Below are 25826 nucleotides of genomic sequence, written 5' to 3'. Positions count from 1 at the left end.
CTGCTGGGGCCTCCGCCAGCCAGCCAGGTATCACCCACCCCTCGCTGGTGTCCCCAGTCTGCTTCTGGAATGGAAGTCTGTTCCCTACTGGTCCCTGCCCAGTAAGTAAGCACGTCTGACAGATTTGCCAGCTCTGGTTCCCAGAAACAGAGGAACAGGGGCAGCTGGGCCAGTGAGGAAGAAGTCTTGGCTTCTGCCACAAGCCCTCGAGACCAGAGCCCGGGAAGAACAGGGGGAGATAAGGGCACACGAAGGTGGGCCTTCCATGGCAATCTCACACCTAAAGGTTTTAATTAATCACCACATTTTAAAATTGAGAGATTTTACATCAAAATGTACTTTGGGAACTTGTCTTGAAGAATGAGAACATCTGGCCATCTGGGCCCAGGTCCCCAGAAGGCAGCAGTTTTGGGAGCTGCAAAGGCCACCCCTCCACACAGGGCCTGTGCTCCCAGTGCCCCACAACCCCAGCGGGCCCGCGAGTCTCCATTTCTGACTGCCACACAGTCTGAAACAGACCCCGCGGCATAGCCGAAGCTGGCAGCACCACGGGTGCGCACACAGACACGCACACTGCTGTTTCGTGACCCGAGTCTTCTCTTCCCCAGGTACACACTCTGCTAGTGTCTGTCGCGGTTTTAAATGCTGGCTGCTATCCACTGTCCACTACATGCAAGACCCACAGAGTCACACACTGCACAGTCTAAAGTCCACTGCTTTAGAGAAGGAACCGGGGCGGTGGCAAGTGCGTGCTTAGGGGCCTCACACCCGAGTCCTCCTCCTCCATCCTGACCGGAAAGCCCCAGAAGTCTAGAGTGGAGAAAAAAAAAAAAAAGAATTCTCTCACCATCAGGTCCCTGTCTAAACCCACTGTCTGACCTGATGTGTTCAAGCCTCAGTGACAGGGACTAGGACCAGAGTTCCCGGACAATTCCAAAGTGACACGCTAGCTGAGGTCCACATGTGGGGAAGGAGGAGAAGAAATGAGGGGAGAGGAGGGAGAGGAGCAGTGGTAATTGAGGAAACGATCACAAAGCCAGCAAGTTGACACTGTGACCCGTTTACCCCCATGGGGCCTCTTAGTTAGGGACGAACTCCTTGAGTAAGACAATTGAAGGAAGGTCTAATCAACAGACTGACTCAATATCTGGCCTGGGGAAGCCGGGAAATTCAGACACCATCATCAAATTCAAACACTGTTTTTTCTTTTCTCACTTTTTTAGTTTATAACCCTTTTGTACTATTTGAAATTTTTTTTGCAATGTGTACTACTTTTACAATTAAATGAAAACACTTAAAGTGAATTTTTTTAAGTAAAGAAGTAATCACCGTGAAACATGAAATGGAAAATCAACTTTGGGGAAAGGCCTCTTCCAGTTGAGTCCAAAAGCCACAACATGGTCTCTCTTTCCAGTCTTTGGCCATCTTCTTGCCTTTGGTCCTCTAGGTCCACCTACAGAGCACTCGAAGTGACCTTGAACAGTTTTCAAAGCTTCCCTAAAGCTCCCGCTGACAAGATCCCTACCAGGAACCCACAAGGAATCAAGTCAGTAAAATTAAGTTAATTTACAGTTGTAGCAGAAACTGGCCCAAGAACCCAGCCCCACGCACTTGGTGCTGAGTGCCACAGGCAGGTGCGTTGGAGGGTGGTGCAGAGGGTGCCACAGGGACCAGCGGTGGGACTCCAGGTGACACGACCCCCGCATGCGCTCAAGGGGGTGCCTCACAGGGCAAAGGTGGTAAAGAAGATGTGCATCTTGGCCAGGAAGGTGGTGACGGAGCCCTGCCGCCAGAGCTTCATCTCCACATCCAGAGCAAAGTCCCTCGGCTCGCGCACTGACCGCTGTAGGTAGACAAGGCCTGTGTAGGCGTTGAGCCGACGTGTGCCAAAGTAGCCCTCCTCGTTGCCCCTGGTGATAGTGAGGGCAATGGTGTCCCCGGCAAAGGCGGGCACTGGGCTGATGCGGAAAATGTGAGCCGGAACCAGGAGGCCGGTCTGGAAGCTGAGCTGGTAGTACGTGATGTGAGCCGGTGAGTTCTGGCACTCCAAAAAGTCATGGCACGTAGTGCGCTCACACTTCCTGTGGGGTGCACGGGACTTGGTCAGTGGGCCGGGGGCTGGAGTACATCCATCCCAGGAGCTCCCACCCCTGCTGCCCATCATCCTGGACAAGGTGGAGGCAGGCGTGAGGGCCAGCTGGCCCCAGCTCTACCCTTCATAGCCTGTAGCATCTGTTGAGTCACCTTTTCTTTCATTAATTGACGCTTCTGGGCCATTTCCTCCTCTGCCTTGGAATGCCCTGCCCTTTCCAGGTAGAAGCCTCAATACTCAGCTATGCTACATGAGGGTGATAAAAAAAATAAATAAATAAAAAATAAAAAACCCTCTGCCAAATCCCAGAGGGGGCCAAAGGCCTCAATTCTTAAGCATAGCAGCAATGTGGTCTCTTTCTAGCCCTCTAAGCTACTGGCATGTCCATCATTAAATCAGCATAAAAGCTGACTGCTTCCCAGATGGGATGCTGTTTAGGTGCCAAGATTCAGCAACTCCAAAGACCTTCTGAGCAGAACTCTCTAACTGGCATGCTGCAGCACCAGGCCAGGCCAGGCCAGGCACGCTGCCCAGGAGCGTGGGCATGGCACTCATGCCATGCTGGGCCACGACACAGTGTGCCAAACACACGTCTTCACTCCTCTGATATGCACACCCAGGGGTGGTGCTGCTGTCATTCCCATGTTGCAGATGAGGCAGCTGGGACCCAGAGAAAGGAGGTCACTTGCCTAGGGCCACCCAAACACACTCCCTAAATCATGGACATCCCCGTGTGTAATAGTGAAAAATGGTAAACTGCCAGCAGAGCAGCAGGAAATGACACATTCATGCTAGGGAACCCTGTCTGAGGCAGGCTGCGTACAGGCTCCAGAGAGCCACAAGGCAGAGACAGCCAGCTGGAAATACTGGGGTGAGTCTGTGTGACAGCGCCGCGACACGTGCTGTATGCTCAGAGAAGAGAGCGTGGATACACCCCAGCTGGTCAGCAACTGTGTGATTGGTTTCATGAGAGGGGCAAGAGCTTATTTTGCACATTTTTATTACATGAATATTTTCATAACCATGTATCACTTTTGCAAAGGACTGTCACTCACTCTCTACACGACCTGTGCTAGGGGAAGACATGTCTAGCTATGGAGAGACCCACCTGGTGAGGAGCTGAGGCCTCCTGCCCAGAGCTGTGTGACTGGACAGCAGGCTCCTACAGTCCCATAAGACCCTGGGCCAGAGCCATCCAGCTAAGCTGCTCCTGATTCCTGACCCTCCAAAGCTGTGTGAGACGATGTATTTGTCAGGTTAAGGTGCTATGTATTAGAATAACTAGTATGGCGTGTGTGTGTGCATGTGTGAGAGAGATTTTTCTGTGCATCTTCCCTTCATAGACTGAACTTTCTGCAAGGTGCTTTCATCTGTGCCATTTGTGGTCAGTTTGACCACAGACTCTCCAGTGGGGGCAGGTGAAGAGCAGGGTGTGGTGAAGACAGGGGCCACGGGTCTCTTGGCCTCTCCCTGGGCATCATGGGATCTGTACAGGGTCCCAGGCCCAAGGCTGGGGTGGAGACACTCACGTTTCGGAGACTCGAGCGTAGTTTGGAGGACACTCAAAGCGCAGGCAGCGGAAGCTACCCTGGATATTATGGCAAGTCTCGGCCTCAGAGCAGTTGTGGGTGCCCAGTGCACACTCGTCCAGGTCTGCAGGGAGGAGTGAAGGTGGTTGGCAGGGATGCCCCACACTAGGGACTATCATCCAAATCACCCAGGCCTCCAGCCTGGGTCTCAGAGCAGCTGTTCCTGACTTCCAGACACAGCTCATAATTCCAGCCTGTGCTGTACACATCCCAGCCAGACCCCTACCCCCCCACACCCAGTAGCCAGGGGGCCTTGATTTAAAATGTAAGTCAGTTTTTGTCCTGTTCTCTGAGGGCTTTCCATGCTCCCAGAACAAAAGCCCTAGTCTCTCCTACAGATGCCAAGCCCTACATTACAGGGCCCCTCTGGCCCTTCACTGGGCCCCTCTTCACTTGGGCTACAGTCCTGCTAGACATTTCTGAGCTGCCCCAGTGCCCTGATCCTTATCCCACAGTTGGCTCCTTCTCATTTTTCAGGTCTCAGCTCAGGGCCACACCCTACAGGATGCCCTCCCTGAAAATCCTACAGTGGTCCTCCTCCCCATCGCCCTCCATTCCTTCCCCTTTTACTCCCCGCATACTGCTAGTCCTGCTCTCAAACACATGCAAACTATTTTGTCTGTCTGTTCTGTTTCCCACTCTCCCCCTCCTCAGTGTGAGCTCCAGGAGGGCGGGGTGGGGGGAAGGCATGTCTTCCTCAGTCCTGTGGGGTCTCCAGCACCCAGCAGAGTGCCGGGCACATGGCATGTTCTCTACATGGATTTTTGGGTAGATGCTCAAGACTCCCCACTTGTAAACACATGCTCCAAGGTGCACAGCTACGAATGCCCCCATGAACTGCATGGACACACTCACACTTCCTGTGCATATGGCTGGGCATATGTATAAGCTCAGACACACGTACACAGACACACCCACACACACATAAGAGCCCATTCAAGACACTGAAACACCCCCCCCCCACACACACACAAACATGAGTAAATATCTCTAACAAAACCTCAGAGAAGCAAGCGCGTGCGCATGTGTGTGTGTGTTTCACAGGGAACCTATGGATCAAATAAATGGCTCACAGAGACCTTCCTATGTATGCCTGGGGTGGAGGAGCAGGGGTCTGTCAGGTACTTTATGGGGGGCTTCAGATTTTATTCTCTGGTCCTCCATACTGAGCCAGTTTAGGGATTTCTCCTCACCCAATCCTCATGCCAGTCCATTAGGGTGAGGGTCACTGGCCCCAGAAGAGGGAACTGGGGATCTAAGATGGACATAATCTTGCTCAAGGTCACACAGGAGTCAGCGAGGCAGTTGGGGCTGGAAGTCAGGTCCACCTGATGTCAAAATGTGGGATCTAATCATGACGCCAAGCTGACTCCTAACAATACCAGCTGCAACATAATAGTAATGACAGCAACAGCCAACCTGCATCATGAGTTCACCACCCGACATTCATTCAATGCTCCAGGTACTCCACACTCACTCACTTATCCTCACAGGTATGGGTGTCACCCCCACCCCTGCATCCAGACATGCCCAGGGCTGACCAGCTGCAGCAGGACAGGGCCACCGCTCAAACCCAGGCCTGCTTCAGACTCTGGGCTGCTGTCTGCCATGCTCGACCATGCAGACCAGCTCACAATCATTCACCTCTCCAAGCCTCACTTTCTTCCTCTGCAAAGTTGTCAGGATCCCAATTTCCCAGGGAGGTGGAAAGGAAAGTGGGAGGAAATATGGCAGGGGCCAGGGCTGGCGGGGCCAAGATGGGCATTGTTGTTGTCCTGATGTTCAGGACAATTGAATCCACATGTTGCAAGGACCTCCTTCTTTTCCTTACCCTATGCCAGCCGCCCACAATGTGAGCAGGAAATCCTGACCCTGAAGCCTGGGTGGGGGTGGAGCAGGAATGAGATGGCAGCAGCTTCACTGTCTGCCCTGGGCTGGTTTTGACAGGTGTGTCCAGAAGTGGCAGGAGGACCCCAAGGCTCAGTGGCTGGGGAAGCTGCTGCAGGACTTCCCTAGGACCGCAGGGTCCTTGCCCCTTGGTGTTGCCAGGCGCCTGGAGCCTGCAGGCCTTTGACCCTGAAGCCTCCCCTGGAGAGCTCCAGCCAAAGGGAGAGCTCAAGGCTGTGCACCAGGGAGTGTCCCTACACCCCATCCGGGTGGTGATGTCATAACTCAGACATGCAGAAATAGGGGATAAAGTCAACAGGAAGTCTGACAGCATTGCCAAAAGCTGGCCCTTATTCAGGGGCATAGAGCCAAGGGCTTCACATACACTAAAAACGGAAGAAAAAAAAAGAAAGAAAGAAAAAAAGCAGGATTCCAGGTATCTTCTGCATGATCTTAGATAATATTATATTGCATATGTACAGGGTGGACAGAAGTAGGTTGACAGTTGTGAGTATGCAACACTGAGTTTTTTCTTGTATTGTTTATTAATTGTGTATTATTTCCCACATGAATGACTGTCAACCTACTTTTGCCATACCCTCTATATATGTTTGTACATATTGGCATAAAGACAGATCAGAAGGAAAACATCCAAATACTGGCAACAGTTGCCTCTCAGTTTGGTCGCGTGGTAGGATGTTCGATGAGCACCTGTCATGTGCTGGCTGCTGCTGTGTGTATTTGTGAACTGAAGTCACAACCCTTCCTTCACAGAGCGTAAGTTCCAGGGGGTATGCTGAACCTCAATGCCTGAACACTTTTCTGTCCCAGTTCTTACTATAAAGGAGAGGCAGATGCTGACATGAGATACAAACTGGCACACTCTGCCCCCCAGGGCCATCCCGCCACTGGAGCCATGAAACTCAGTGTTTGGTCCAACTCAGAACAGGACCAGGGAGCTCAAAGGAGAAAATGCTTAACTATGAAGTCCAGCGGCCACAGAGGGCACTGCGGCATGACTCAGGACATGGATGTGACCAGGCAGAGCCAGCATCTCAAACTCTGCCCTTGTGCACCTGTGATAGCAGAGACTCTTCCAGCAAAACAGTTTGGAGAGAAAATACAAGTGTCCCATGTGTGGGACACCTCCCAGGTGGAGGCTGGTGACACAGCATAGAGGAGATCTGTGCCTCAGTTCTGTTGCATCTCCGGGAAGTGGGTCACTGGGTAGGCTGTGAGGGAGCAAAAGGGCTGCCCCCTACTCTGGAACATGACGCAGAGAGTGGGATGGGGAGGCCAGCAAGGGGAGCTACGGGTGCCAGGGCCCAAGACCAGCGGTAGAGGTCAAGATGCACCTGTGGCCAGCACAGATGGGACACATGCCTGGGCCCAGAGAGCCCCCTGGTACGGCACAGGCACACTTGGATGTCTGGGCATTCCTCTGATCCTAGCCAGCACAGGCCAGGGAGAAGGGGTCAGAGAGAGACAGTCTTGAATGTGACCAGGTTTTCAACCTGAAGTGCTGTCAAGAGCAAAATTCGCTGCAGTTCTGATTGAATCTTCCTAGAAGTGACCACACTTGTGTTCTTCCACCAGGCACACAGGGCCTCAGTCTCGAAAGTGAAATCACGTTCTGGGAACATAAAGTATTTCCCATACAGCTCAGTTTATGGGGGGTAAAATCCCTACTTTTATGGAGTCCATACCAATTATTTTTTAAATTAAAAAGCAGGGTGCTTTGCAGCCAAAGAGACTAGGTTAGCTTCTGTGAGCGAGCCCAGCAGGCCTCCAATTTACCTGTTCTTACTCAGAACCCTTTAATTTTTATTATTATTAATTAATTTTATTATTATTAATTTTATTATTGTTGTTATTATTATTTATATCAACATACAGTAAGGAACCCTTTTGCATTGCAACTAAGGATACACATGGGACTGAAACAATCCTTTTGGGCACAGTGCACTCTGACCTACAGCATGTCCATTCTACCCAACCTGACCCTAGACCCTACATTCTATCCTACATTAAAAAAAAAAAAAAACTGAGCTGGCTGAGACCTACAAATTTGATCTCAGGATCCTTTTATAGGTAGCAACTGTTAGTCCACCTCTGTACCCTTTTGGGTGCCAACCCTGACCACTAGTTCCCCAGAATCACAGGGTCTGCCTTAGCGGACTGAAGCTGCTACCCAGGGACCTGCGGGCTCTCAGCCCCACCACCGGAGAAGGCTCAGTCATGAAAACCGGCACGGCACAGGTGAGCTGTGCTCTGAGAAGCTGCATTGTTGGGGTTGCGGGTAATGCTCCTATATCCGGCCCCAGGTGGGTTCTCGCCACTTTGCTCTGGTGGCTTGCCAGGCCTGGAATTTGGTAACTTTGGTGTATTCTAATAGTGCCAGACTAAAGATCATGATTCTTCAGCTTAAAAGACTGGATGTCACAGAACCATCCAGGGAAGCAGTCTCCTCAACTGCAAATTAAACAGGTGACTACCCAGCCCCTCTTTGTACATCTTCAGTGACAGGAAGTCCCCTTCCTCCTTTCCATCCCTTCCCAGCTCTGGACGAATATCTTTTTGCATGAAGCTCTACGATAAGCCTTCTGTAACCTTATTTCCTTTACTTTGGGACCCACCTCAGCCTCTGAGTCCAGAGACCTGGCTGGCCCAGTCTCTGGATAGGATCATAGACACTTGGGGACAGAGACTGAGAAACCTAAAGCTGCTCTTCAGCAGGCTTCTCACTGGACAGGTCTCTCATGCCTTTTAGAAGCACCCCATGAGATCCCTGCCCCACTTGCAGGGAAGAGCCCAGAGCTAAGTCCAAGTCTAGAAAATTGTAAGCTGGGTCAAGCAGCAGCAAGGCTGTCACCTTTCTCATCCCAGACACAGACCACCAAAGACACTGGCCATTCTGTGTGTATGCACTTGGTGTCAGAGCTCCAAGTGCACAGCAGGCTGTGTGAGGCTGTCTGCTAGGACCCTGGCTGAGGCCCTGGTGGGCAGGGACCCCTGCTTACCCTTGCAGGATCTCCCGTTGGCTGTCATGGCGTAGCCCGGCTCTGGGCATGCACACTGGTAGCTCCCTGGCACGTTGACACAGCGGAAGCCGCAAAGGATACTGGCTCCTTGAGCACACTCATTGATGTCTGCCAGAGAGATATTTACCCTGTGACTCTGCCCACCCACAGGTCCCAGCCCCTACAGCCATGCTATCCCTGCCACAGCTATGGAGCTTAGAACCCATTTTACAGATGAGGACAATAAGGCTCAGAGAGAAAAAGAGTTGCCCAAAGTCACACAGCAAAACAGGCCTCCCATTCTAGTGCTTGCTCCCAGGGGCTGCTCCACAAATACTATCAGCTAAGGGGCAATCAGGCACTGACACAGGCCTGGACGTAGTACTCAACTAAAGAACCCTTCGCTCCACTGAGGTCAGAACTGGCATCTCCACTTTGCAGAAGAGGAAACTAAGGTCAGACTCAGGAAGCATGTGCCCAAAGTCACACAGCCAGGAGGTCACAGGGATGGGACTCCAACTCTGCCGTGATGCTAAAGCCTCTGCATGTCTTGTGTGCCTCCGGCCCAGCAGGGACTCTTTGGGAGTTGGGTACGCAGGGAAGGGGTACCTCTCAGGAAGGGGCCTTGGGCAGAGAAAAGGTACCTGTGCAGGTATGCCCATCCTCAGCCAACTGGTAGCCCTGGCGGCAGTAGCACTGGTAGGAGCCATAGATGTTGGCGCACTCCTGGCTGCAGCGCTGGGCCTCACACTCGTTCACATCTGCAGGAAGACCAGCTGGTGGTCACAGTGGAACCCTCCCAAGACAGAGATGAAGCCCAGGGTCCAGACTCGCCTACAGCCATCTCTTGAAAGAACATTAGTTCCAGCCTCCCTTTGGGGCTGATGAGGAGTCAAAGGCCCAAATAAGGACAAGTGGCCCACCTGGGGCAGGCAACTGAGGCAAGGGCAGGGCTGGGCTTGCTGTGGAGTCCTGGCGTTGCCTGCTGCCTGGAGGAGGCAGCCACTGGCTGGACTCAGATCCCCTGGTCATTATAAATGCTTCCCTGCTGAGGGTCCTCAGCACCTGGTACAGAGAGCTCTGAGAAGTGTCACCCAGGTGCTAACAAGGACCTCCTCAAGTACTGCATGGGTGTGAAGGGGGAGCAAGTGCTGACATACAAGAGAGTGTGGGCTGAGCAATGTGGGACTGATGGAGTAAAGGGTCACCTAACAGCTTACAATTAGATGGAACATCAACTGGACTGAGTTCCTGTAGGCAAGGATGGGTCTTTCATTCACAAAACTGAGACCTGCTGACCTCTTATGACATGCTAGGCCTGTCCCAGGACCTGGAGGTGTCACCATGAACAAGAGGGACAAAAATCTCCAGCTGTGGAGCTGACACTTGTGTGTGTTAGAGAAGAAAGGGGGTGGGGTGAGGGTGGGGGGGCTAATTAAATGAGTCAAAGAACCAGCATGTCAGAAGGCGGCAAGTGGATGGAGAAAGAACAGAAAGGAGAAAGGGATTATGTCTGGGAGGGTTGCAATTTCGGAGCCACGTAGGCATCTAGGGAAGCATTCCAGGCAGAAGAAGGTACAGGAGCAAGACCTTGAGATGGGCGCGGGCCTGGAGCAGTAAAGAGCAGCAAGGAGATGGGTGTGATCAGAGCAGAGGAAGTGGAGGGAGATTGGGGGGAGGGGCGGTCAGATGCTGCAGGGCCCCGAGGCCAAGTCTGATCCACACCCAGACCCTTAGGGCATCACAAGAGACAGCATTCACACAAAATGAATCAACAACAGAATAAATGAATACTTGCATCTAGGCTCTGAGCTTCTGAGGGCCAGGGGCCACACTGGTTTCACCTCTGAGTCTCTAATGTCCAGCCACAGATGGGGAATGGCACTAGGTAGGGATGGGGTTGGTGAAGCCCTAAGGGCCAAAAAGTGGGTGAATGACCACTATAATGCCTGGGAGGCAGAGGCCTCATCCCCACAACTTGCACACAGCCAGGTGCAGAGGAGGTGCTCACAGGCGATTATAATTCAAATGAATGAATGATAAGAGTAAAAAGGTGTGGTTTGGGCGCCCATCCCAATGTCAGATTCAGCCAGGTCTGGTCACACTCCTCGGCCCCTGGACTGGTCCTGACCATGGCAAGGCCAGCTCCCACACACTGCCCCCTCCACCAGCCTTGGGTACATCCTACACAGGTGAGAACTTGTCTTCAAATGCCAACTGTGGGCAAAGTCCAGCCTGTTCACATACACGGTTTAACCCACAGTGTGTTCTCTAAAAGTTTAAATCCATCAGCAACATGTAAAAACTAGATTTTATATAAATACCTACTTTTCTGGCATCTGGAAAAGCCAAAAAGATTGGGCACTCAGGACTGTCACTGCTGGGTGGCACCCATCTGTGGGTGCTCTGTGGCTACCACCCCCTTTTGCCAGCAGATCCTGGACTCCTCAGATAGCCACAGGCCCTATCTCATGTTTTACCTACCTCTGTTCCCTATCTGGCCCCCAGGGCACTGAACCAGGACCAGGATCAGAGCTCCCCAAGGGGCAGAGGCTGCACTGCCATTCCTGCCTGCATGGGGCTCCCATCCAAGGATGTACATGACACAGAGACCCAGCCCCTCTGGTCTGATGTAAGTGGGGCCCTGGGCCCTTAGGGAGGACTCATGGCAGGAAACAGCTGAACCAGCTGAGGCCAGGGAGGGTTTGCAGAGATGGAGAAGTGGCATGAAGTAGGGCTGATGGCCCTGAAGGTGTGGGACTGGAGGCTGGACGCTGGTTTGGGCTTTCTGAAGTAGGTACATTTTTGTGGGGTCAGAGGTCGGAGGTCAGGGTCAGCGGTACCTTCACAGTGCTTGCCGTCAGCAGCCAGCCGGAAGCCAGAGGCACAGGAACAGCGATAGGAGCCGAGCGTGTTCTCGCACGTGTGCTGGCACAGACGGCCAGGGGACGTCCAGCACTCATTCACATCTGTGGGTAGGTGGCACGGGGGGATGGGTAGCTCCTGGAAGCCAGCTCCCTCCATCCCAGGTAGAAGAGGGGGCTGGGTGGGAAGTGGGACCCAGGACCCCAGGAGAGACAGGGAGACTCAGACTGGGAGAGTGGCAAAAAATACCGGGGACAGGAGAAAATGGCAATGAGAGTGTTGAAAGAAAGCTGGAGGCAGAAAGAGGGACAGAGAGTCACAGCAAAGGGCAAGAGAAGAGGGCAACAGGGACAGAGGCTAAGAGGGGCAGACGAGGCCAGAGCAAAGGGAACAGAGACACAGCCAGGCCAGAGGCAGGAGGGAAGTCCAGACCAGTGAGGGCAGGGCCGGCAGAAAGGAGGAGGCAGCCAGAAGGCCGGCCTGGGGCAGGCAAACACTGGGCCAGAGAGGAGCTTGGCAGCCAGCCCCCACCTACCTACACAGACCCGACTGAAGGGGTCCTGCTGAAAGCCAGCTTTGCAGTCACAACGGTAGGAACCAGGGAGGTTGTGGCACACCTGGCCCTCCCTGCATTGGTGTGCACCCGTCTCACACTCATTCACATCTGCCGGGGAAGGTAGGAAAGGCACACTGAGGCCCGTGCCCTCCCCCTACAGGGGTCTCCCACAGGCTAGAAACCCAGAAAGGCCAAGGCCGGCCAGGAGGCAGGGAAGCGTCTGGTCTTACCCACACACTTGGTCCCGTCCTGGCTGGCGTGGTAGCCTCGCCCACAGATCAGTGGGTTCCTCTGGCATGTGTAGGAGCCCACCGTGTTAATGCAGCTGAAGCCAGGCCGGCATGGCTCAGACAGCGACGTGCACTCGTTGATGTCTGCAGAGGTGGGTGTGGGTGACAGGGAACCAGGCACAGCCCCTCCCCAGGCCCCAGCACCTGGGTCCAAGGCTGCACGGGGAGGTGGCCAGTCCTGGGCTCCAGACCAGCCCAGGTAAGGGTTACAGGGGTAGACTGCCCTACCCGTGTCTCGTGGCACAGGGGCTTCAACTCCCAGAACTCAAGAACCTGCCAGCTGTTTTCTAATGGAGCAGCTAGAACCAGAGGGGAAATCTAGGCTGACTTATAGGCTGGCTATGGTACACCACACTCCTGCTCTGGCTTCTCCAAACCTACCAGCCTGCCAACTTCCTCCTCCATTGCTGCCTCCCATACTGTGCCCAGCCCACTGGCCTCTTCATCAGTCATCCCATCACACTTAGGCACAGCCTGCCACAGAGCCTTTGCACATGTTGTCTCCTCTTCTCCAGTGCACAGTCCCCTAATATTTTCATGGTCGGCTCCCTTATTTTCTCAGACCCCTGCGCCAATGTCGCCTCCTCAGGGAGGCCCTGACTGACCATTCTAGGTACAAAAGCACCCCCTCTTTGTCTTATTAAGGAAAGCACCCTAACTGCCACTTGTATAAATGTGTTTGCTCATTTAATCCCTCCCCTCCAAGATGTCTCATTAAACTGCTGCAACCCCTGACACACAACAGGTGCTCAGGAAGCGCCAGCGAGCGCATAGCTGAGGAGCTGTTTGCGGCCGGGCAGACCCCTCCCCACCTCGCCCTGACCCTGGCTGGGTGTTCCAGGGCAGACCACAGGGACCTTATCATGTCCACAGCCCTGTGGTGCCCTGAGGGGTTGCCCGTGTCCTGTGACAGTGTTGGGGCTCAGCTGTTAAGGGGGAAAGGGGCTCAGGGAGAGTTCCAGATGCCAGACTGGCTAGAAGAACCCCCAAACAGTCTTGAGAAAGCCTTCTTAAGATAAAGTTAAGGCCCCTCTGTCCCTCAGTGTCCTCCCTGTAAGATGGGGATGCCCACAGCTGTTCTTAGTAGTCAAGGGTAAGTGACAGAAGCTGTGTTCTAACAAATCCCTTGTTTCTTTCTCACCCCGAGCTCTCCTTGCAGTGGCCACCTTTTCATCCCTGTCTTTCATCCCTCCCAAGTTGAGTGTCGTTTTGATCACGTCTACACTCTGGGTGCCATCAGTAATCTGGGGTGCTGATGCTCCACCTCCAGCCTCATGGTCAGCAGCTTTGGGGAAGATGGGGCCCCGGCTGTAGGCCATGGACTCTTTGGAAGTCACTGAAGAGAGATGGGACGAGCATGAGATCTCTTCAGACCCACGTGGGGACAACAAGGCCAGTATCTGTCATACTGTGGGTCTCCACCCATGAGTGCAACATGAAATTAACCATGAAGGTCTTGCTAGCATTCTTTGCAAATATAAATTTCAGTATCACATGCAGTAGTGTTTTGTGAAGCCTGTGTTCCAGTCATGTTTGTGTGCAAATGTGTGCCACATCAAGATATAAAACATTCCTTCCTATTAACTGGGTTAAAAGAAAGTCGGTACATGTTCATCTAGTCCAGCCCCATAGATGGATAAACTGAGGCCACAGGGAAGTAACTCAGCCAAGGTCAGACAGCTCAACAGAAGAGTCTCTGTTTTGCAAGAGCCTCCTGGGGCCAGGCTCTGAAACGTCCATTCACAGGTTGGGGTATACTGAGGTTGGGAGAGGGAGAGAGCAGTTAAGCCAGGTCTCCTTGATCTCTAAACCCTCCAAGGCCCCCACCCACCCATGACACCTCCCAAAGACATCCCTGCAGGGCACTCCCTACCCACTCACCCACACAGTTGCCCTCCGGGTCCTGCAGAAAGCCCTCCATACAGCGCTGCCGTGCCTGGCAGTAGAAGGAGCCCTTGGTGTTGTGGCACGTGGAGCCCGCCTGGCAGCCGTGTGTGCCCAGCTCACACTCGTCCACATCTGACACACAGAGGCAGAAGTCAGTGGCTGGCAGGTCATAGGGCCTTGCCCGTACAACCCTACCATGAACTTGATGGTTACAAAGGTCCTGTGTATCATGGGAATAGGGGGAGTCCCACTGCTGCATGCCCACGCCCAATAACAATAAAGTGACGACATCACCGTATGGACTGTGTTCCTCCATGGTACCATGCACGATCCCCAGCAATCGGAGATCTATTTATCTATTTAATGCTTACAACTACCCTAGGAAGTGGGGTCTATAACAAACCTCACTTTACACAGGAAGATCCAGAGCACAGACATGGTTCCACAGCTGGGACCAGAACCCGGGGGGGGGGGGGCTATATTCTTCACCACTGCCCCTTGCTTCCTTGGGCAAGCAGAAATGGGGGACACGTGCTCACATCCCTAAGGTCATGTGTCCAGGCTTCTTTGAAAGTGGTGTTGGCAGCAACAAGGCTTGGAACTCTGAAGGATGGAGCTGCCAGACTAGGATGAAACTGATGCCCTCCCACCCCACCCCACCCTGCCCCCCACCTGCTGGGGCACTAAGCGGTTAACAAGGGGCTTGCCTCTGCTCAGCGCTCCGCAGTACACACAGCGGTGCCCGTGCTTCCCCTCATGCTTCCTGCACAGCAGGTACAGCAGGCTGTTTCCAGATAGAAAACAGGCAGAGCAGAAGGGCAACACGCAGAATCGATGGCAGGCCAAACCTCCCTCAGCTTTGCTGATTGCCAGACCAACCCCTGTATGTCTGTGTGTCATCTGCCCATCTGTGCTTCCTCCTCCAATCCCCTCTCTGGTTTCCAAAGCTTCCGCCACCTTCCCATAGCCACTCAGTCACTAGGAGGCCATGTGCTAGGCTCCAGGCAGCCAGACATGATTAGGCACAACCCCCATGTGGTTACAGTCTGGTGCCTGAGAGGCAGCCTCTCCACATCCACTGTAAGGAGCCCAGCACCCTGAGGTAGGACAGGGTTAGGGGGTGCTGGGGCATGTCCAAGGAGGTAGCACCCCTCCGCAGTCTGGTTTCATAGAGGGGGGCTTGCCCTAGATCTGCATCTGCCTTTGTGGATACATGCAGGTGTGTGCACACGTGTGCAGAGGGCCCTAGGCTCATTTCTCATCTAGCTCATCAACCCCACCTACGACCAGCTGGGAGCCAAACATGACCGTGTTAACCCACCTCCCTGAGCTCACACCCAACCTCAGGGCTCCTTCTCATGAGTATTCCCCAGGGCTTGTAACAAATGAGCACTTCAGTCTTCAGTATATGTTCCCTCCTTCCCCTAAAAGAGTGTCTGACACTCTTCTAGACACTTTTACTTAAAAATAAAATGCTTCATATCACATGAGAAACAGATTCCAAACTCCTTCCCCATCTGGGCCTGTCAACCCTGTACCCTCCTTTGAAGATGCCGGCATCTTGCTCCAGCCCTGAGACCCTCTTTGTCTTCTTTGAATGTGCCAAGATCTCTCTCCTCTCAAGGTCTCACACTTGCTGTTCCCTCTTCCTAGAACACCCTTCCTAGGAGCTTCTCATTATGTGGTTCTCCACTCCAACTTCACCTCCACAGGGGGCCTTTGAACCCCCACCTAACAAAGCACCAGCTTGTGGCTATTCTGCCATCCTATTTGCCTGTGTGATCCCATGACCCTCATCAGGCGATCGGAAACAAGGACACCATGACCTACCACTATCCCTGCCACCCAGATCCCTGAAGGCACATAAAGACACTGGGAAGTATCTACTAAAGTGATTCAATGCAACTCGTCCCCCCACCCCGCTCCAGAAGGCTAGAAGTCTCCAGTGAAAGGGATGGAAGTGATCTGTGGGCTCCACCCCAACATACAAACAGGAACGGAGGCGTGGCAAGGAGAACAAGTGGTACCTAGGCATCAACAATGGTAGCAAAGCCAGGAGCACACCCTAGCCTGCTCCCACCAGCCTCAATCTCTCCTTTGCCTCAAATACCATCATTTGTGAGGCCTTCCCAAAGGCATAAAACCTAAGTGCTAGAAGCTCTTCAGTCTGGGCAGGTCAGGAGGCAGACGGGGCAGATCAGGGGTGGGGCCTGCAGACCACTGTCCTCACCTGTACACTCGCCATCCTCGAGGACATAGCCCGGCTGGCAGGTGAGAGCCTTGTAGCAGCGGAAGGAGCCTACTGTGTTCACGCAGTGCTCTCCCCGGCTGCACGTGTGCAAGTCTGTCACGCACTCGTTGATGTCTGCAGGGAGAGTGATGTCATCAGAGGCCACCGGGTACTTCCTGGATGGCGGCTGAGCGCAGCCAGCACTGGCCTCAAGGTGCTCACTACCCAGAAAGTAGTGCACAGTTGATTTCCACCTGTCTGTGCATCTGTTCATTCAACAGAGATTTACCGAGTACCTGCCACGTGCCAACGAGCACTGTTCTTAGCACCAGAGGTGCATGGCGAACAAGATAGATAGAAATCCCTGCCATCAAGGGGACACTCAAGAAAAGGAGGCCCAACAGATGAACAAGCACATGTGTAACAGGAAGGGTGGCCATAGTGCTGTGGGTGAAGAAAAGGAAGAAAGCTGAGGGTGCTGAGGGGGGCAATGTGGGGAAGGCACACACCAGTTTAAGTAGGAGGTCAGGGGAGGGTCCTCAGAGAACAAGACATTTGAACAAGCATTTGAAGAAGTGACAGAATGAGAATGAGCCCAGCAGGTATTCCAGGTTGAGGGGACAGCCAATGCCAGGGCCCTGAAGAGGGGCCTACAAGGCAGGTTCAAGTGCCAGCTAGGAGGGGAGAGAAGGGTGTCAGGAGATGCGGAGGGAGGTAGGAGCCAGAGAGAGTTCCAGCCGGGGAAGAAAGTAGTTGGACTTCTTTATAACACGGTCCCCTGGCTGGGTGTGAATACTGCGGGGATGAAGGTGGAAGCTGTTAGAATAGGAGATGAAGGACTGCAGTCGGTGGAGTCAAGGAGCCACCAGGTTCTGAAAAACATAGTGAAGATGGAACTGGCAGGATCCAGCAGTGCATGAGATGAAAGAGAGCGGAAAAGAGGAGCCAAAAGGTCTACCGAGCCTTTGGCCAAGGGGCTAGAGAGGTGAGAGCACCAGCACCTGGGGTGGGGTGGCGGGGAGAAGCTGGCTTGCAGGGGAAGGTCGGGAACCCTCGTGGTCACACTGGATTTGAGGTAGCCAGAGGCATACCACTGAGCTCACTAAAGGGGTCTTGAGAGCGGTCAGCTGCTGAGGTTATCTGGTGGATGTGGCACAAAAAGAAGAGGCCAAGGACTGACTCCAAGAATGAGCCATTGGGAAGGGAAGAGAGAAGCAGCAGGGAGGGTGGAGGAGAGCCCTTGGAGAGGTCACAACTCAGAAATCATTACAAGTTGGTGTTAAGGGCACACGGACGCATAACTGGTGACTGCCTCCATGCTGCACCTGCTGGTGGGGGGGCAGCGATCATTCACTGATTCAGTCATTCCTGGACACTCATTAACTAGCGCCTGTTCTGTGGTGCTAGGTCCAGATGGCCGAGTAGGAGAGTCGGCCACAGCCCCTGCCCTCAGGGAACTGCCAGCCTGGGGGGGCAGACAGGACAGGAAGGGTGGCGACTCTAGGGAGCAAAGCTGGGCAGTCTCTGGGTCCTAGACTGTGAAAGTCTCTCCTCAGAGGGTATCGACATCTGAGCCAAGTCTAGAAGGATGACAGTGGGGAGGAGGGGTGCAGGGCTGCAGGGAGAGTGGCTCTCCCAAACTCACAGGTGACCCAAATGGTTAAGGTCATGCCAACTCTGGTTTGGTGGTGGGGAGTAGAGGCAGGAAAAGATAGTTTTGGGTCAGCGGTTTCTAAGGAGGGCTTGGCTGGGCAAAATAAGAACTTCGGATTTACAGGCTGATTAACAGAGGGAGACACGTGCCCAGGAGCCCCGTCTCCCGAGAGGAATCATGGTGATAAACAACAGCAGACACTACTGACTGAGGCTCGCTGGGGACCGGGCAGTCCGCAGGAACTGCCATCCTGCAACACTGTCTCACAGACAGGAACACAGGTCCCCCAGAGGGCAGGTGGTTGGGCCAGAGCCACGCAGCCTGCATGTGGCAGCAGCAGACCCCCGAGTGCCCGCCCAGGAGTGGGCCCTTCCCCTGCTGTGGGCTGGGCCCCAGAGCTGGTGGCTGCTCCCTCCCCATCATCTCGAAGCCCAGCCACCTGGGACACTTTTCCCATGAACCAAGACAGTCCTCAAAGGGCAGGGAACAAAATGCAAACAGCAAAGCACAGCGGAGTCCCCACAGAGGTCACATGTCCACTAGAGGTACTCTAAACTTGACACCACCCAGCAGTGTCCCACTTCGCCTTACAATACCTGTAGTGATGGAAAACTCACTACCTATGCAGGCTGCCTCAGTATAACACATTTATTAAATCACAATAATGACATCAAACACTTGGAAGTTCTCCTTATTTAATCTCCACAGTAACCCTCTGAGGTGGGTACTATTACTAACTCATTTCAAAGGTGAGGAAGCTGGGGCTAGAGAGGATAAATGGCTTGTCTAAGGTCTTATAAGTAGAAAGTGGCAGAGCAAGGATTTGAACCCAGGCAGTCTGGCTGTGGAAGCCCCACTCTTTATCTGGGCACCAGTCTCCCACCTCACCAGCTGGGATTAATAGACATGCCTGAAGCTAACAAGTGAACTGCAGAAGACACGAGTCTACACTTGCGGATGAGTGAGTACTGGAACAAAGTACTGGAGGACAAAGACAGCCCTGACAAGCCTGTGCAGGATGAACAAGGAAGGAAAGACATGAATGAGAATGCGCACTCAATGAATTTGGTAAACGAAATGTACCTTTGCTCTTTTAATCCTGGAACCTGTGTTCCGGCTGCCCAGCAACCCTTGTAGCACAAAGTCTTCTCTCCAGACCCCCAGAGGAGCCTGCACACCGGGCCACGGCAAGCAGGCGGGGCGTCCCAGGAGGGGTACTCACAGGCTTAGGACCTGCCTGCCCAGACATACACACACAGGCACAACCCAAACAAGAGGAGCCACCCAGCCGCTGACAAGCGGGTTGAAGAAGGCACATGTTGTGCCAATGGCTGGAGGCCAGGGGCAAACATGTCTGCGGTGGCTGCACAGCCCAGCAAATGGGACTGTCAGTCAGCAGTGGAAGTGAAGACAAGGACACGTTCAGGCTGGACATGGTCCCCAAACACAAAGACGATGGACTTGGCCCTAGGCACATGCCCTGAACGCATCTGTACTGTTCCTACCTCCACATCTTTGCTCGAGCTGTTCCTTCCACCTGGCAAGTCCTAGCCATCCTTGGAGACAGGTGCAAACGCCACCTTCTTCAGGAAGTGTGGGCAGGTGCTACAGCTAGAATGGCCTGTCTCTTGGCCCGTGTGTCTGTTGGAGCACTTCCTTGTCTGCCATGAGTTCCTGCTACTTTGGGGTTATAGTGTTCCTCCACACATGGGTCAGCATCAAGTCCACCCTCCTTGCTGCCCATAGACTACAGCTGGAGCCCCAGCACCCAGCCACCACAGGCACTGAGAGGCAGGTGGACAAGCTGTTACCATACACCAGCCCCATCCATGGCAGGCAGCAGAGGGGCACCGTCCATTCTCCAGTCCTGCAAGCCCTAAGGTTAGAGGTGAGGAAACAGGCTCAGACAGGAGAGCTCCAGTGCTCATGGCAAGACAGGAAACACCATGTTGGGGTGCGGGGCTGGTTCTGTCAGACCCCCCTCCACCCATTAATCTCCAGAGGGGACTCTGGATGCATCTAAGGACAATCCTGGCAGCTGACATCTCATGCTAACTGTGCCCCAGCCTCTGCTGCACTGCACACACAGGTAGCATAACCTACAAAGGAGGATCAGTGCCCTCAGTGTCTCCTTTTTACAGGCGACATAACTAAGGGTTGGAGAAGGGCAGCCATTGATTCAAGGCCACAGAGCTACTAGAGGGTCCTGCTTCATACCCAGGACCCTCTGCCTCCAGACCTCACAAGCTCTATCCTGCTGCCCCTGCCCACAGGTCCGACCTCCTCATTTCAATGACCCAGCCACATCATAAATCTATGGGAGTTTTCTGACTCTCAGATACGTCCCAGGGGAAAGCAACCTGCCAGGAGCATCAGTGGAGAAGCAGGACAGGACACCAATGCACATAGGACATGACATGGGGTGCCAGCTGTGCTGGGAGCTCATATGCAAAGGGCAGGCCCTGTAGCGTGTGGCAGGCTTGGTGTGGAGCAGAGCAGGGCACCATGACGTTGGCGGCAGCGGGGGCTCTCGCTTACCCACACACTTCCTGTGCACGTTGAGGATAAAGCCCTGGGCACAGAGCACTGTGTGGTTGACACAGTAGAAGGATCCCAGGGTGTTCACACAGAACTGTCGCCGGCTACAATCGTGAGCACCCAGCAGGCACTCGTCTTGGTCTAGTGACAGCCGCAGAAGGAAAAACAGAAGGGCCATTAGAGGGGCACAGCCTGTCACGGAGCAGCAGTGACAGATGGGAAAACTGAGACCCAGAGAGGGACAGGCAGCTACTCAGGGCCTCCGAGCCCACCAGTGGTATAGCTCTGGCTTTGGGCCCAAGCCTGAGTTTGTACAGTCAAAGCTGGAATTCCAGTAAGGACAAATGGCAAGGTCAGGCTCAGAGAGGGTAGTAAGCAGCCTGCCACCCACCCACATTCTGGAGATGCTCCACCTCCACAGGCAACCAAGGGAGCCATGTAAGGCTGGGGCTGCAAGTTCAAGTGTTTAGGGGCCAGGCTGGCAACATAAATGGAAGAAGGAGCCAAAGGGAGTTCTATGGGCAGTGCAAGGCCTATGTTCTCTCCAGAGGGGGACTAGAACTGTAGGCTTTATAAAGTTTCAAGAGAAAACTGAAATCTGGACATTTAAAAAAAATACTGTGCTTTTCATGATTAGTAATTCATCTGATTATTGTAAACAGGTTAGAGCCCAGCAGGACTTGCTGCAGGCCAAGCTACACCCTCAGAATGCCTGTCTGCAACCTCTGGCCTGGAACCCACAGCCTTTACTGCCAGGGCTTGCAGGAGGGAGGGAGACCTGGAGAGACAGAGACACCGGCCTGCAGCCTGGCTGGGCCTGAAGGGATCCTGACCCAGGAGAGACACATCCTCATGTCTTCAGGGCCCTGAGAGACAGGGAGTGAAGCCCAGAGAGCACCTGAGATCTGTCTCTATGACCTAAGACAAAGGCCTGCCAGTCACCATCATGTTGTGTCCTGAGCGAGTCTCCTGTCCTCTCTGGGCATTGGATAGTTGTCGTCCACATCAGAAAACAGTTTCAGCCCAGAGGCTAAATAAGGGTTTCAGCTTCTGGCAGAGGTGTATGCATTTTCCCTGACAGACTTAACCCTAGCATACCCAGAAACCCACCAGGGACACCTTTCCTGAACTTGAACTTGAACTGAAGTGTGTGTTAGACCATCTGCACATTCCATGTCTGTCTTACCTCCAGACATGAGGAGGTGCAGTCTCGAGGCCTCTCAGGTTATTCTCAATGTACTACGTACTGTGGAAACCACCCCAGCAGGTGTTAGGTCCAATGCCCCCATCTTATAGGAGGACATCCCAGCTGAGAGAGGCCCTGCTGAGACAAGATCACTGGCAGGGTCACTGGCATGAAAGGAACATGCTTTTAGAATCTCTTCAGCCTCTTTGTGCATGGCAGAGGTAGTCAACTGCCACCAACATCCTCTGTCCCCTCCTTAACAGAACTGAACTTTTCTTTAACAAACTGAACTCATGCCATCCAGCTGGGACTCATACTCCCCAGTCTTGCTTCCAATCAAAGGTAAATGGGAGGGATGAATGCCACTTCTGGGTCCTGCCTTATACTAATCTGGCATGCACTTCCCTCTTTCTCTTTCTCCCCCCATGACTGGATCAGGGACAAGGTGGTCAGAATCAACTTAGGCCATGCAGACAGAGAAAACCCTCAAGGACAGGAAAGGTGGAGCATGGTCCAGAGACCTGGTGAGAAATACATATTCTCAGGCCCCACCCCAGACCTACTGGGTAAGGATCTCTGGGTAGTCTATGGAATTCTCAGGATCCATGCTGTCACTAGGCTTCCAGATGATTCTGGTGCATGCTGAAGTTTGGGAAGCATTGCTCTAGAGAATAGCAAACAACATGATAAAAGAGGCCTGGGGTCCTGCCAGCCCGTGTGCCCACCCTGTACTACACGCACACTTATACATGGTGACATGAGAGGAATCACTGCTTAAGCTATCTGGAGCTCTTCATCACAAACAGCCAAACCTGCTCCCTCATAAACCTAAGTTTTAGATCCAGACCGCTTCCCTTATTTTGTTTGTCTGATCCTCACTTGGGGACCCTCACCACAGACTAACTCAGGTTTGGACAGGTATGAGGGTAACCCCCATGGTACTCACCTTCACAGGACACACCGTCTGCCATGATAGCATAGCCAGGAAAGCAGGAGCACATGGCTGTGTCCCCAATAATGCGGCACACCTGCTTGCAAGGCCCATTGTCTGGGGGAAAAATGCACAGAAATCAGAGACTGCCAGGCTCATCACCTCCAGCTCTAACCTATAGGTGGAAAGGCTGGGAGCCAAGGAACCCCACACCTGGACCTTTTTACAAGTTCACCTGTTAAACTGGTTCATACATCAGCTGGTGTCTAAGATGATGTGTTAGATCTCCCGCCACCCCCACCACACCCTTCCCTCAAGTAAGTGATGGTAGTGAGGAGGAGACAGAGAAGACAAAAAAGATGCAGAGAGAGAAGAAACAAGGAAGAAGAGAAGAGCAGAACAAAGAACTTTTTACACATTATAGTCTGCATGACAGTTCTACAAACAAAGATGTATTCTCTGAATTTCACAGGAACTGAGACCAAAAAAGTACCTAATTGGCTTGCTTGGGGTCATCATATACAATCACCCCAGGCTGTCCTCTATTCTCATCTCCTTTCTCACCCCAGGCTGACCCTCCCCCAAATCTCACCTCCCAACTCAGACAGGCAAGGCCAGCCGACCCCCAAAGCAGAAGCACCCCTTCGACAGGGCCACCTTGCACATGCCCAACACTAAAGAGCTCTACCTACAAGCAAGCCAGACCCATCCCGAGGCCCACATTACCTTTGCAGGTGTTGGGTTGCGGCCGTGGTAGCAGGATGGTGTTGGGAGGCACTTGGGAGGACTCTGACCTCAGTGCAGACTCCTCTGCAGCCTCTGGCTGTGGGGGGCGATTGTCTGTCCCAGGCAGAGCAAACAGGAGGGGGAGGTCTGTCTCACATCTTGTAGCCAGGCCTCAGGCCAGAACAGGCATCATTCCAGCGCTTGATAGAAACTGCTTCATTTAATCCACCACCACCCATTTCCCAGGAGAGGAAACTGAGGCTCAGGGAGCTATGCAATATACTTAGGTAAGGTCAATCTCACAGCTATTCACAGCAGAGGAGGCAAGGAAGAAGAGGAGTGAGTTTCTAGACTGACAACAAATCTATCCCTAGAAGCTGGCAACTTCCTGGGCCGCCTATTGGGGCTTAACCACCATGGGCCCAGGACTGGGGAATCAGACTGGGCTGATGGGAGCCTCTGTAGCTGGGGTCCCAGTCCTGCATTTGAATCCAGAGCAGGGCACTGGGGCTTACCATGCAGTAGAGTTCCAGGAAGAAGCCTATATGCTGGGCCTCACAAAGCCCATCTCCTATAGGTTCCAATGTGTGGGGGGGCAGGAGGAGAAGTACCCCACAGTCCCAACTGCTGGAATCCCGCACTCCCCTGGCAAGATTAACCCCAGCCCCTACCTCAATTGCCTGGGTCCTTACCTGGGTGGCAGGCACGGCCATCATCCTGTAGTGAAAAGCCAGGAAAGCAGGCACAATGGTAAGAGCCCACAGTATTGATGCAGAGGTGCTGGCAAAGCTCCCCTGGGAGAAGAAGGCACTCATCCTGGTCATCGCCAGGCAGGCTATTGGGCAGCTCGGTCTCCATGCTCAGTGACAGGGCCTCCCGGCTCCCTAGCTGCGTCTCTGAAACTGGGGAAGAGGTCAGATGGGATCTGGGTTGGCCCCAGCAGGTGGCCGAGACCTCAGGCCCCCAGAAAATCAGTGCAGGTCCTTATCAGAACCTTCTGCATGCCCAGCTGAGAGAGCATGGATGGATGATAGGTAGATGGATGGATGAACAGATGGATGGATGATGAAGGATGGGGGGATGGACAGACCCTCAGAAATAAGAGTGAACCCATCAGAGCCAGATCTACAACAGCCCTCAGGAAGCATTGGCTAAAGTGATAAATGGGCCCTGGCCAGTGTGACTCAGTTGGTTGGGCAACATCCCGCAAACGGAAAGGCCAAGGATTCGATTCCCAGTCAGGGCACATGCCTGGGTTGCAAGTTCTATCCCTGGTTGGGGGTGTGCAAGAGGCAACCTATCGATGTTTCTCTCTCACATCAATGTGTCTCTCCCTCTCTTTCTCCCTCCTTTCCCCTCTCTCTGGAATCAATAAAATAAAAAAACTAAAGTGATAAATAGGACTCAGACCCCTGACTTCAGTGACATCAGAGAGGACCACCTGTAGCAACAGAAAGGGCCCAAACCTGAGTTCCATCAGATTAAGAGCTGTACCCTCACTTGGGCGTCCCCTAGCTGTGTCACTTTCAACAGCACTAGGTCTTTCCATGCATTCCAACTATGTTAAGGAGGAGGTGAGAGTGGGAGAGAGAGAAGGCTCCCAGGGCAGAGCTGTCTTGGAAGACTCTAGATATACAGTCATGGAAAAGGGAGAGGCCCGCAATTCCTCCATATGGTAGCCTGGTGCCTCAGCTCTGCCCACCAGCACCAGACAGCCAAGCCCCTGAAGGGAGCAACTGCATAAGGTCACATCTGAGGAACATGTTTCATATTGAGGGCATTTATATTAAGTTCCAGCCCAATCAGCCCAGGCCCAGCACCTGCCAGCAGGGCCATAACGGATGATGGCCCAGCCCTACGGACCTGTGCTTGGGCTCCACTGAGCTTGCTACAGGCTGGGCAACATCTCTAGGGTTCAAGCTCAGGCCACCTTCATCAGCATCTGTCTCACAATGATTTCAGCAGAGGGGATATTGAGGCTTAGAGGAACAGAGTGATTTTTTCCTAGGTCACCTAAGCAGAACTGAAACCCAAGTTGGTCTAACCCTGATATTTTTGTCCCCTGAGGTCCAGGTTATCCCCTAGTTCATCACAGAAGGAGAGGAACACGTATCTCTGGCTCTGGACCCTTCTCGGCCCTGCACCTACCCTCTGACCCCCTGAAGCCAGACTTCCAAAATTTTACCTTGAATCAGACCTATGGGTACTAACCTAGCCTTCAGACCAATGCTCAACCAGCCCCCTAAAAGCCATTCTCATCAAGTGCAACTTCCTTGGACTGGACAGCCCCTGTGCCCATGCTGTCCTAGTGAAGCTGGCTAGTTCCTCTGTCTTGGCAGCTTCCCCTGGTCTGGCCCACGCACCACATGCTTGCC

At 53.3% G+C, this 25826-nt stretch overlaps 1 protein-coding gene across 6 annotated transcripts in view; it reads right to left on the bottom strand.

Annotated features, from left to right (window-relative positions):
- Window positions 1-1289: 1289 nt before the first annotated feature.
- Window positions 1290-25826, bottom strand: part of FBLN2 (fibulin 2) — a 104143-nt gene continuing 79606 nt past the window's right edge. The window contains exons 6-19 of one of the 6 annotated variants that reach the window (XM_036018313.1): window positions 24144-24353; window positions 23452-23565; window positions 22741-22842; window positions 20609-20749; window positions 16417-16551; window positions 14181-14318; window positions 12240-12383; window positions 11989-12117; window positions 11432-11557; window positions 9233-9349; window positions 8589-8717; window positions 3622-3745; window positions 1724-2081; window positions 1290-1663 (exon numbers count right to left, since the gene is read on the bottom strand). In XM_036018313.1, the coding sequence (XP_035874206.1) occupies window positions 1724-2081; window positions 3622-3745; window positions 8589-8717; window positions 9233-9349; window positions 11432-11557; window positions 11989-12117; window positions 12240-12383; window positions 14181-14318; window positions 16417-16551; window positions 20609-20749; window positions 22741-22842; window positions 23452-23565; window positions 24144-24353 (1967 nt within the window). In that variant the 3' untranslated portion in view covers window positions 1290-1663. Of the gene's footprint in view, window positions 2082-3621; window positions 3746-8588; window positions 8718-9232; window positions 9350-11431; window positions 11558-11988; window positions 12118-12239; window positions 12384-14180; window positions 14319-16416; window positions 16552-20608; window positions 20750-22740; window positions 22843-23451; window positions 23566-24143; window positions 24354-25826 lie in introns of all 6 variants that reach the window. The other 5 variants (XM_028504504.2, XM_036018314.1, XM_028504505.2 and 2 more) reach the window with 5 other exon arrangements.

Source organism: Phyllostomus discolor, chromosome 2 (assembly GCF_004126475.2).
Source record: "Phyllostomus discolor isolate MPI-MPIP mPhyDis1 chromosome 2, mPhyDis1.pri.v3, whole genome shotgun sequence".
NCBI classification, from domain to species: Eukaryota; Metazoa; Chordata; class Mammalia; order Chiroptera; family Phyllostomidae; genus Phyllostomus; species Phyllostomus discolor.
This window is presented reverse-complemented; position numbering and strand designations above follow the sequence as displayed.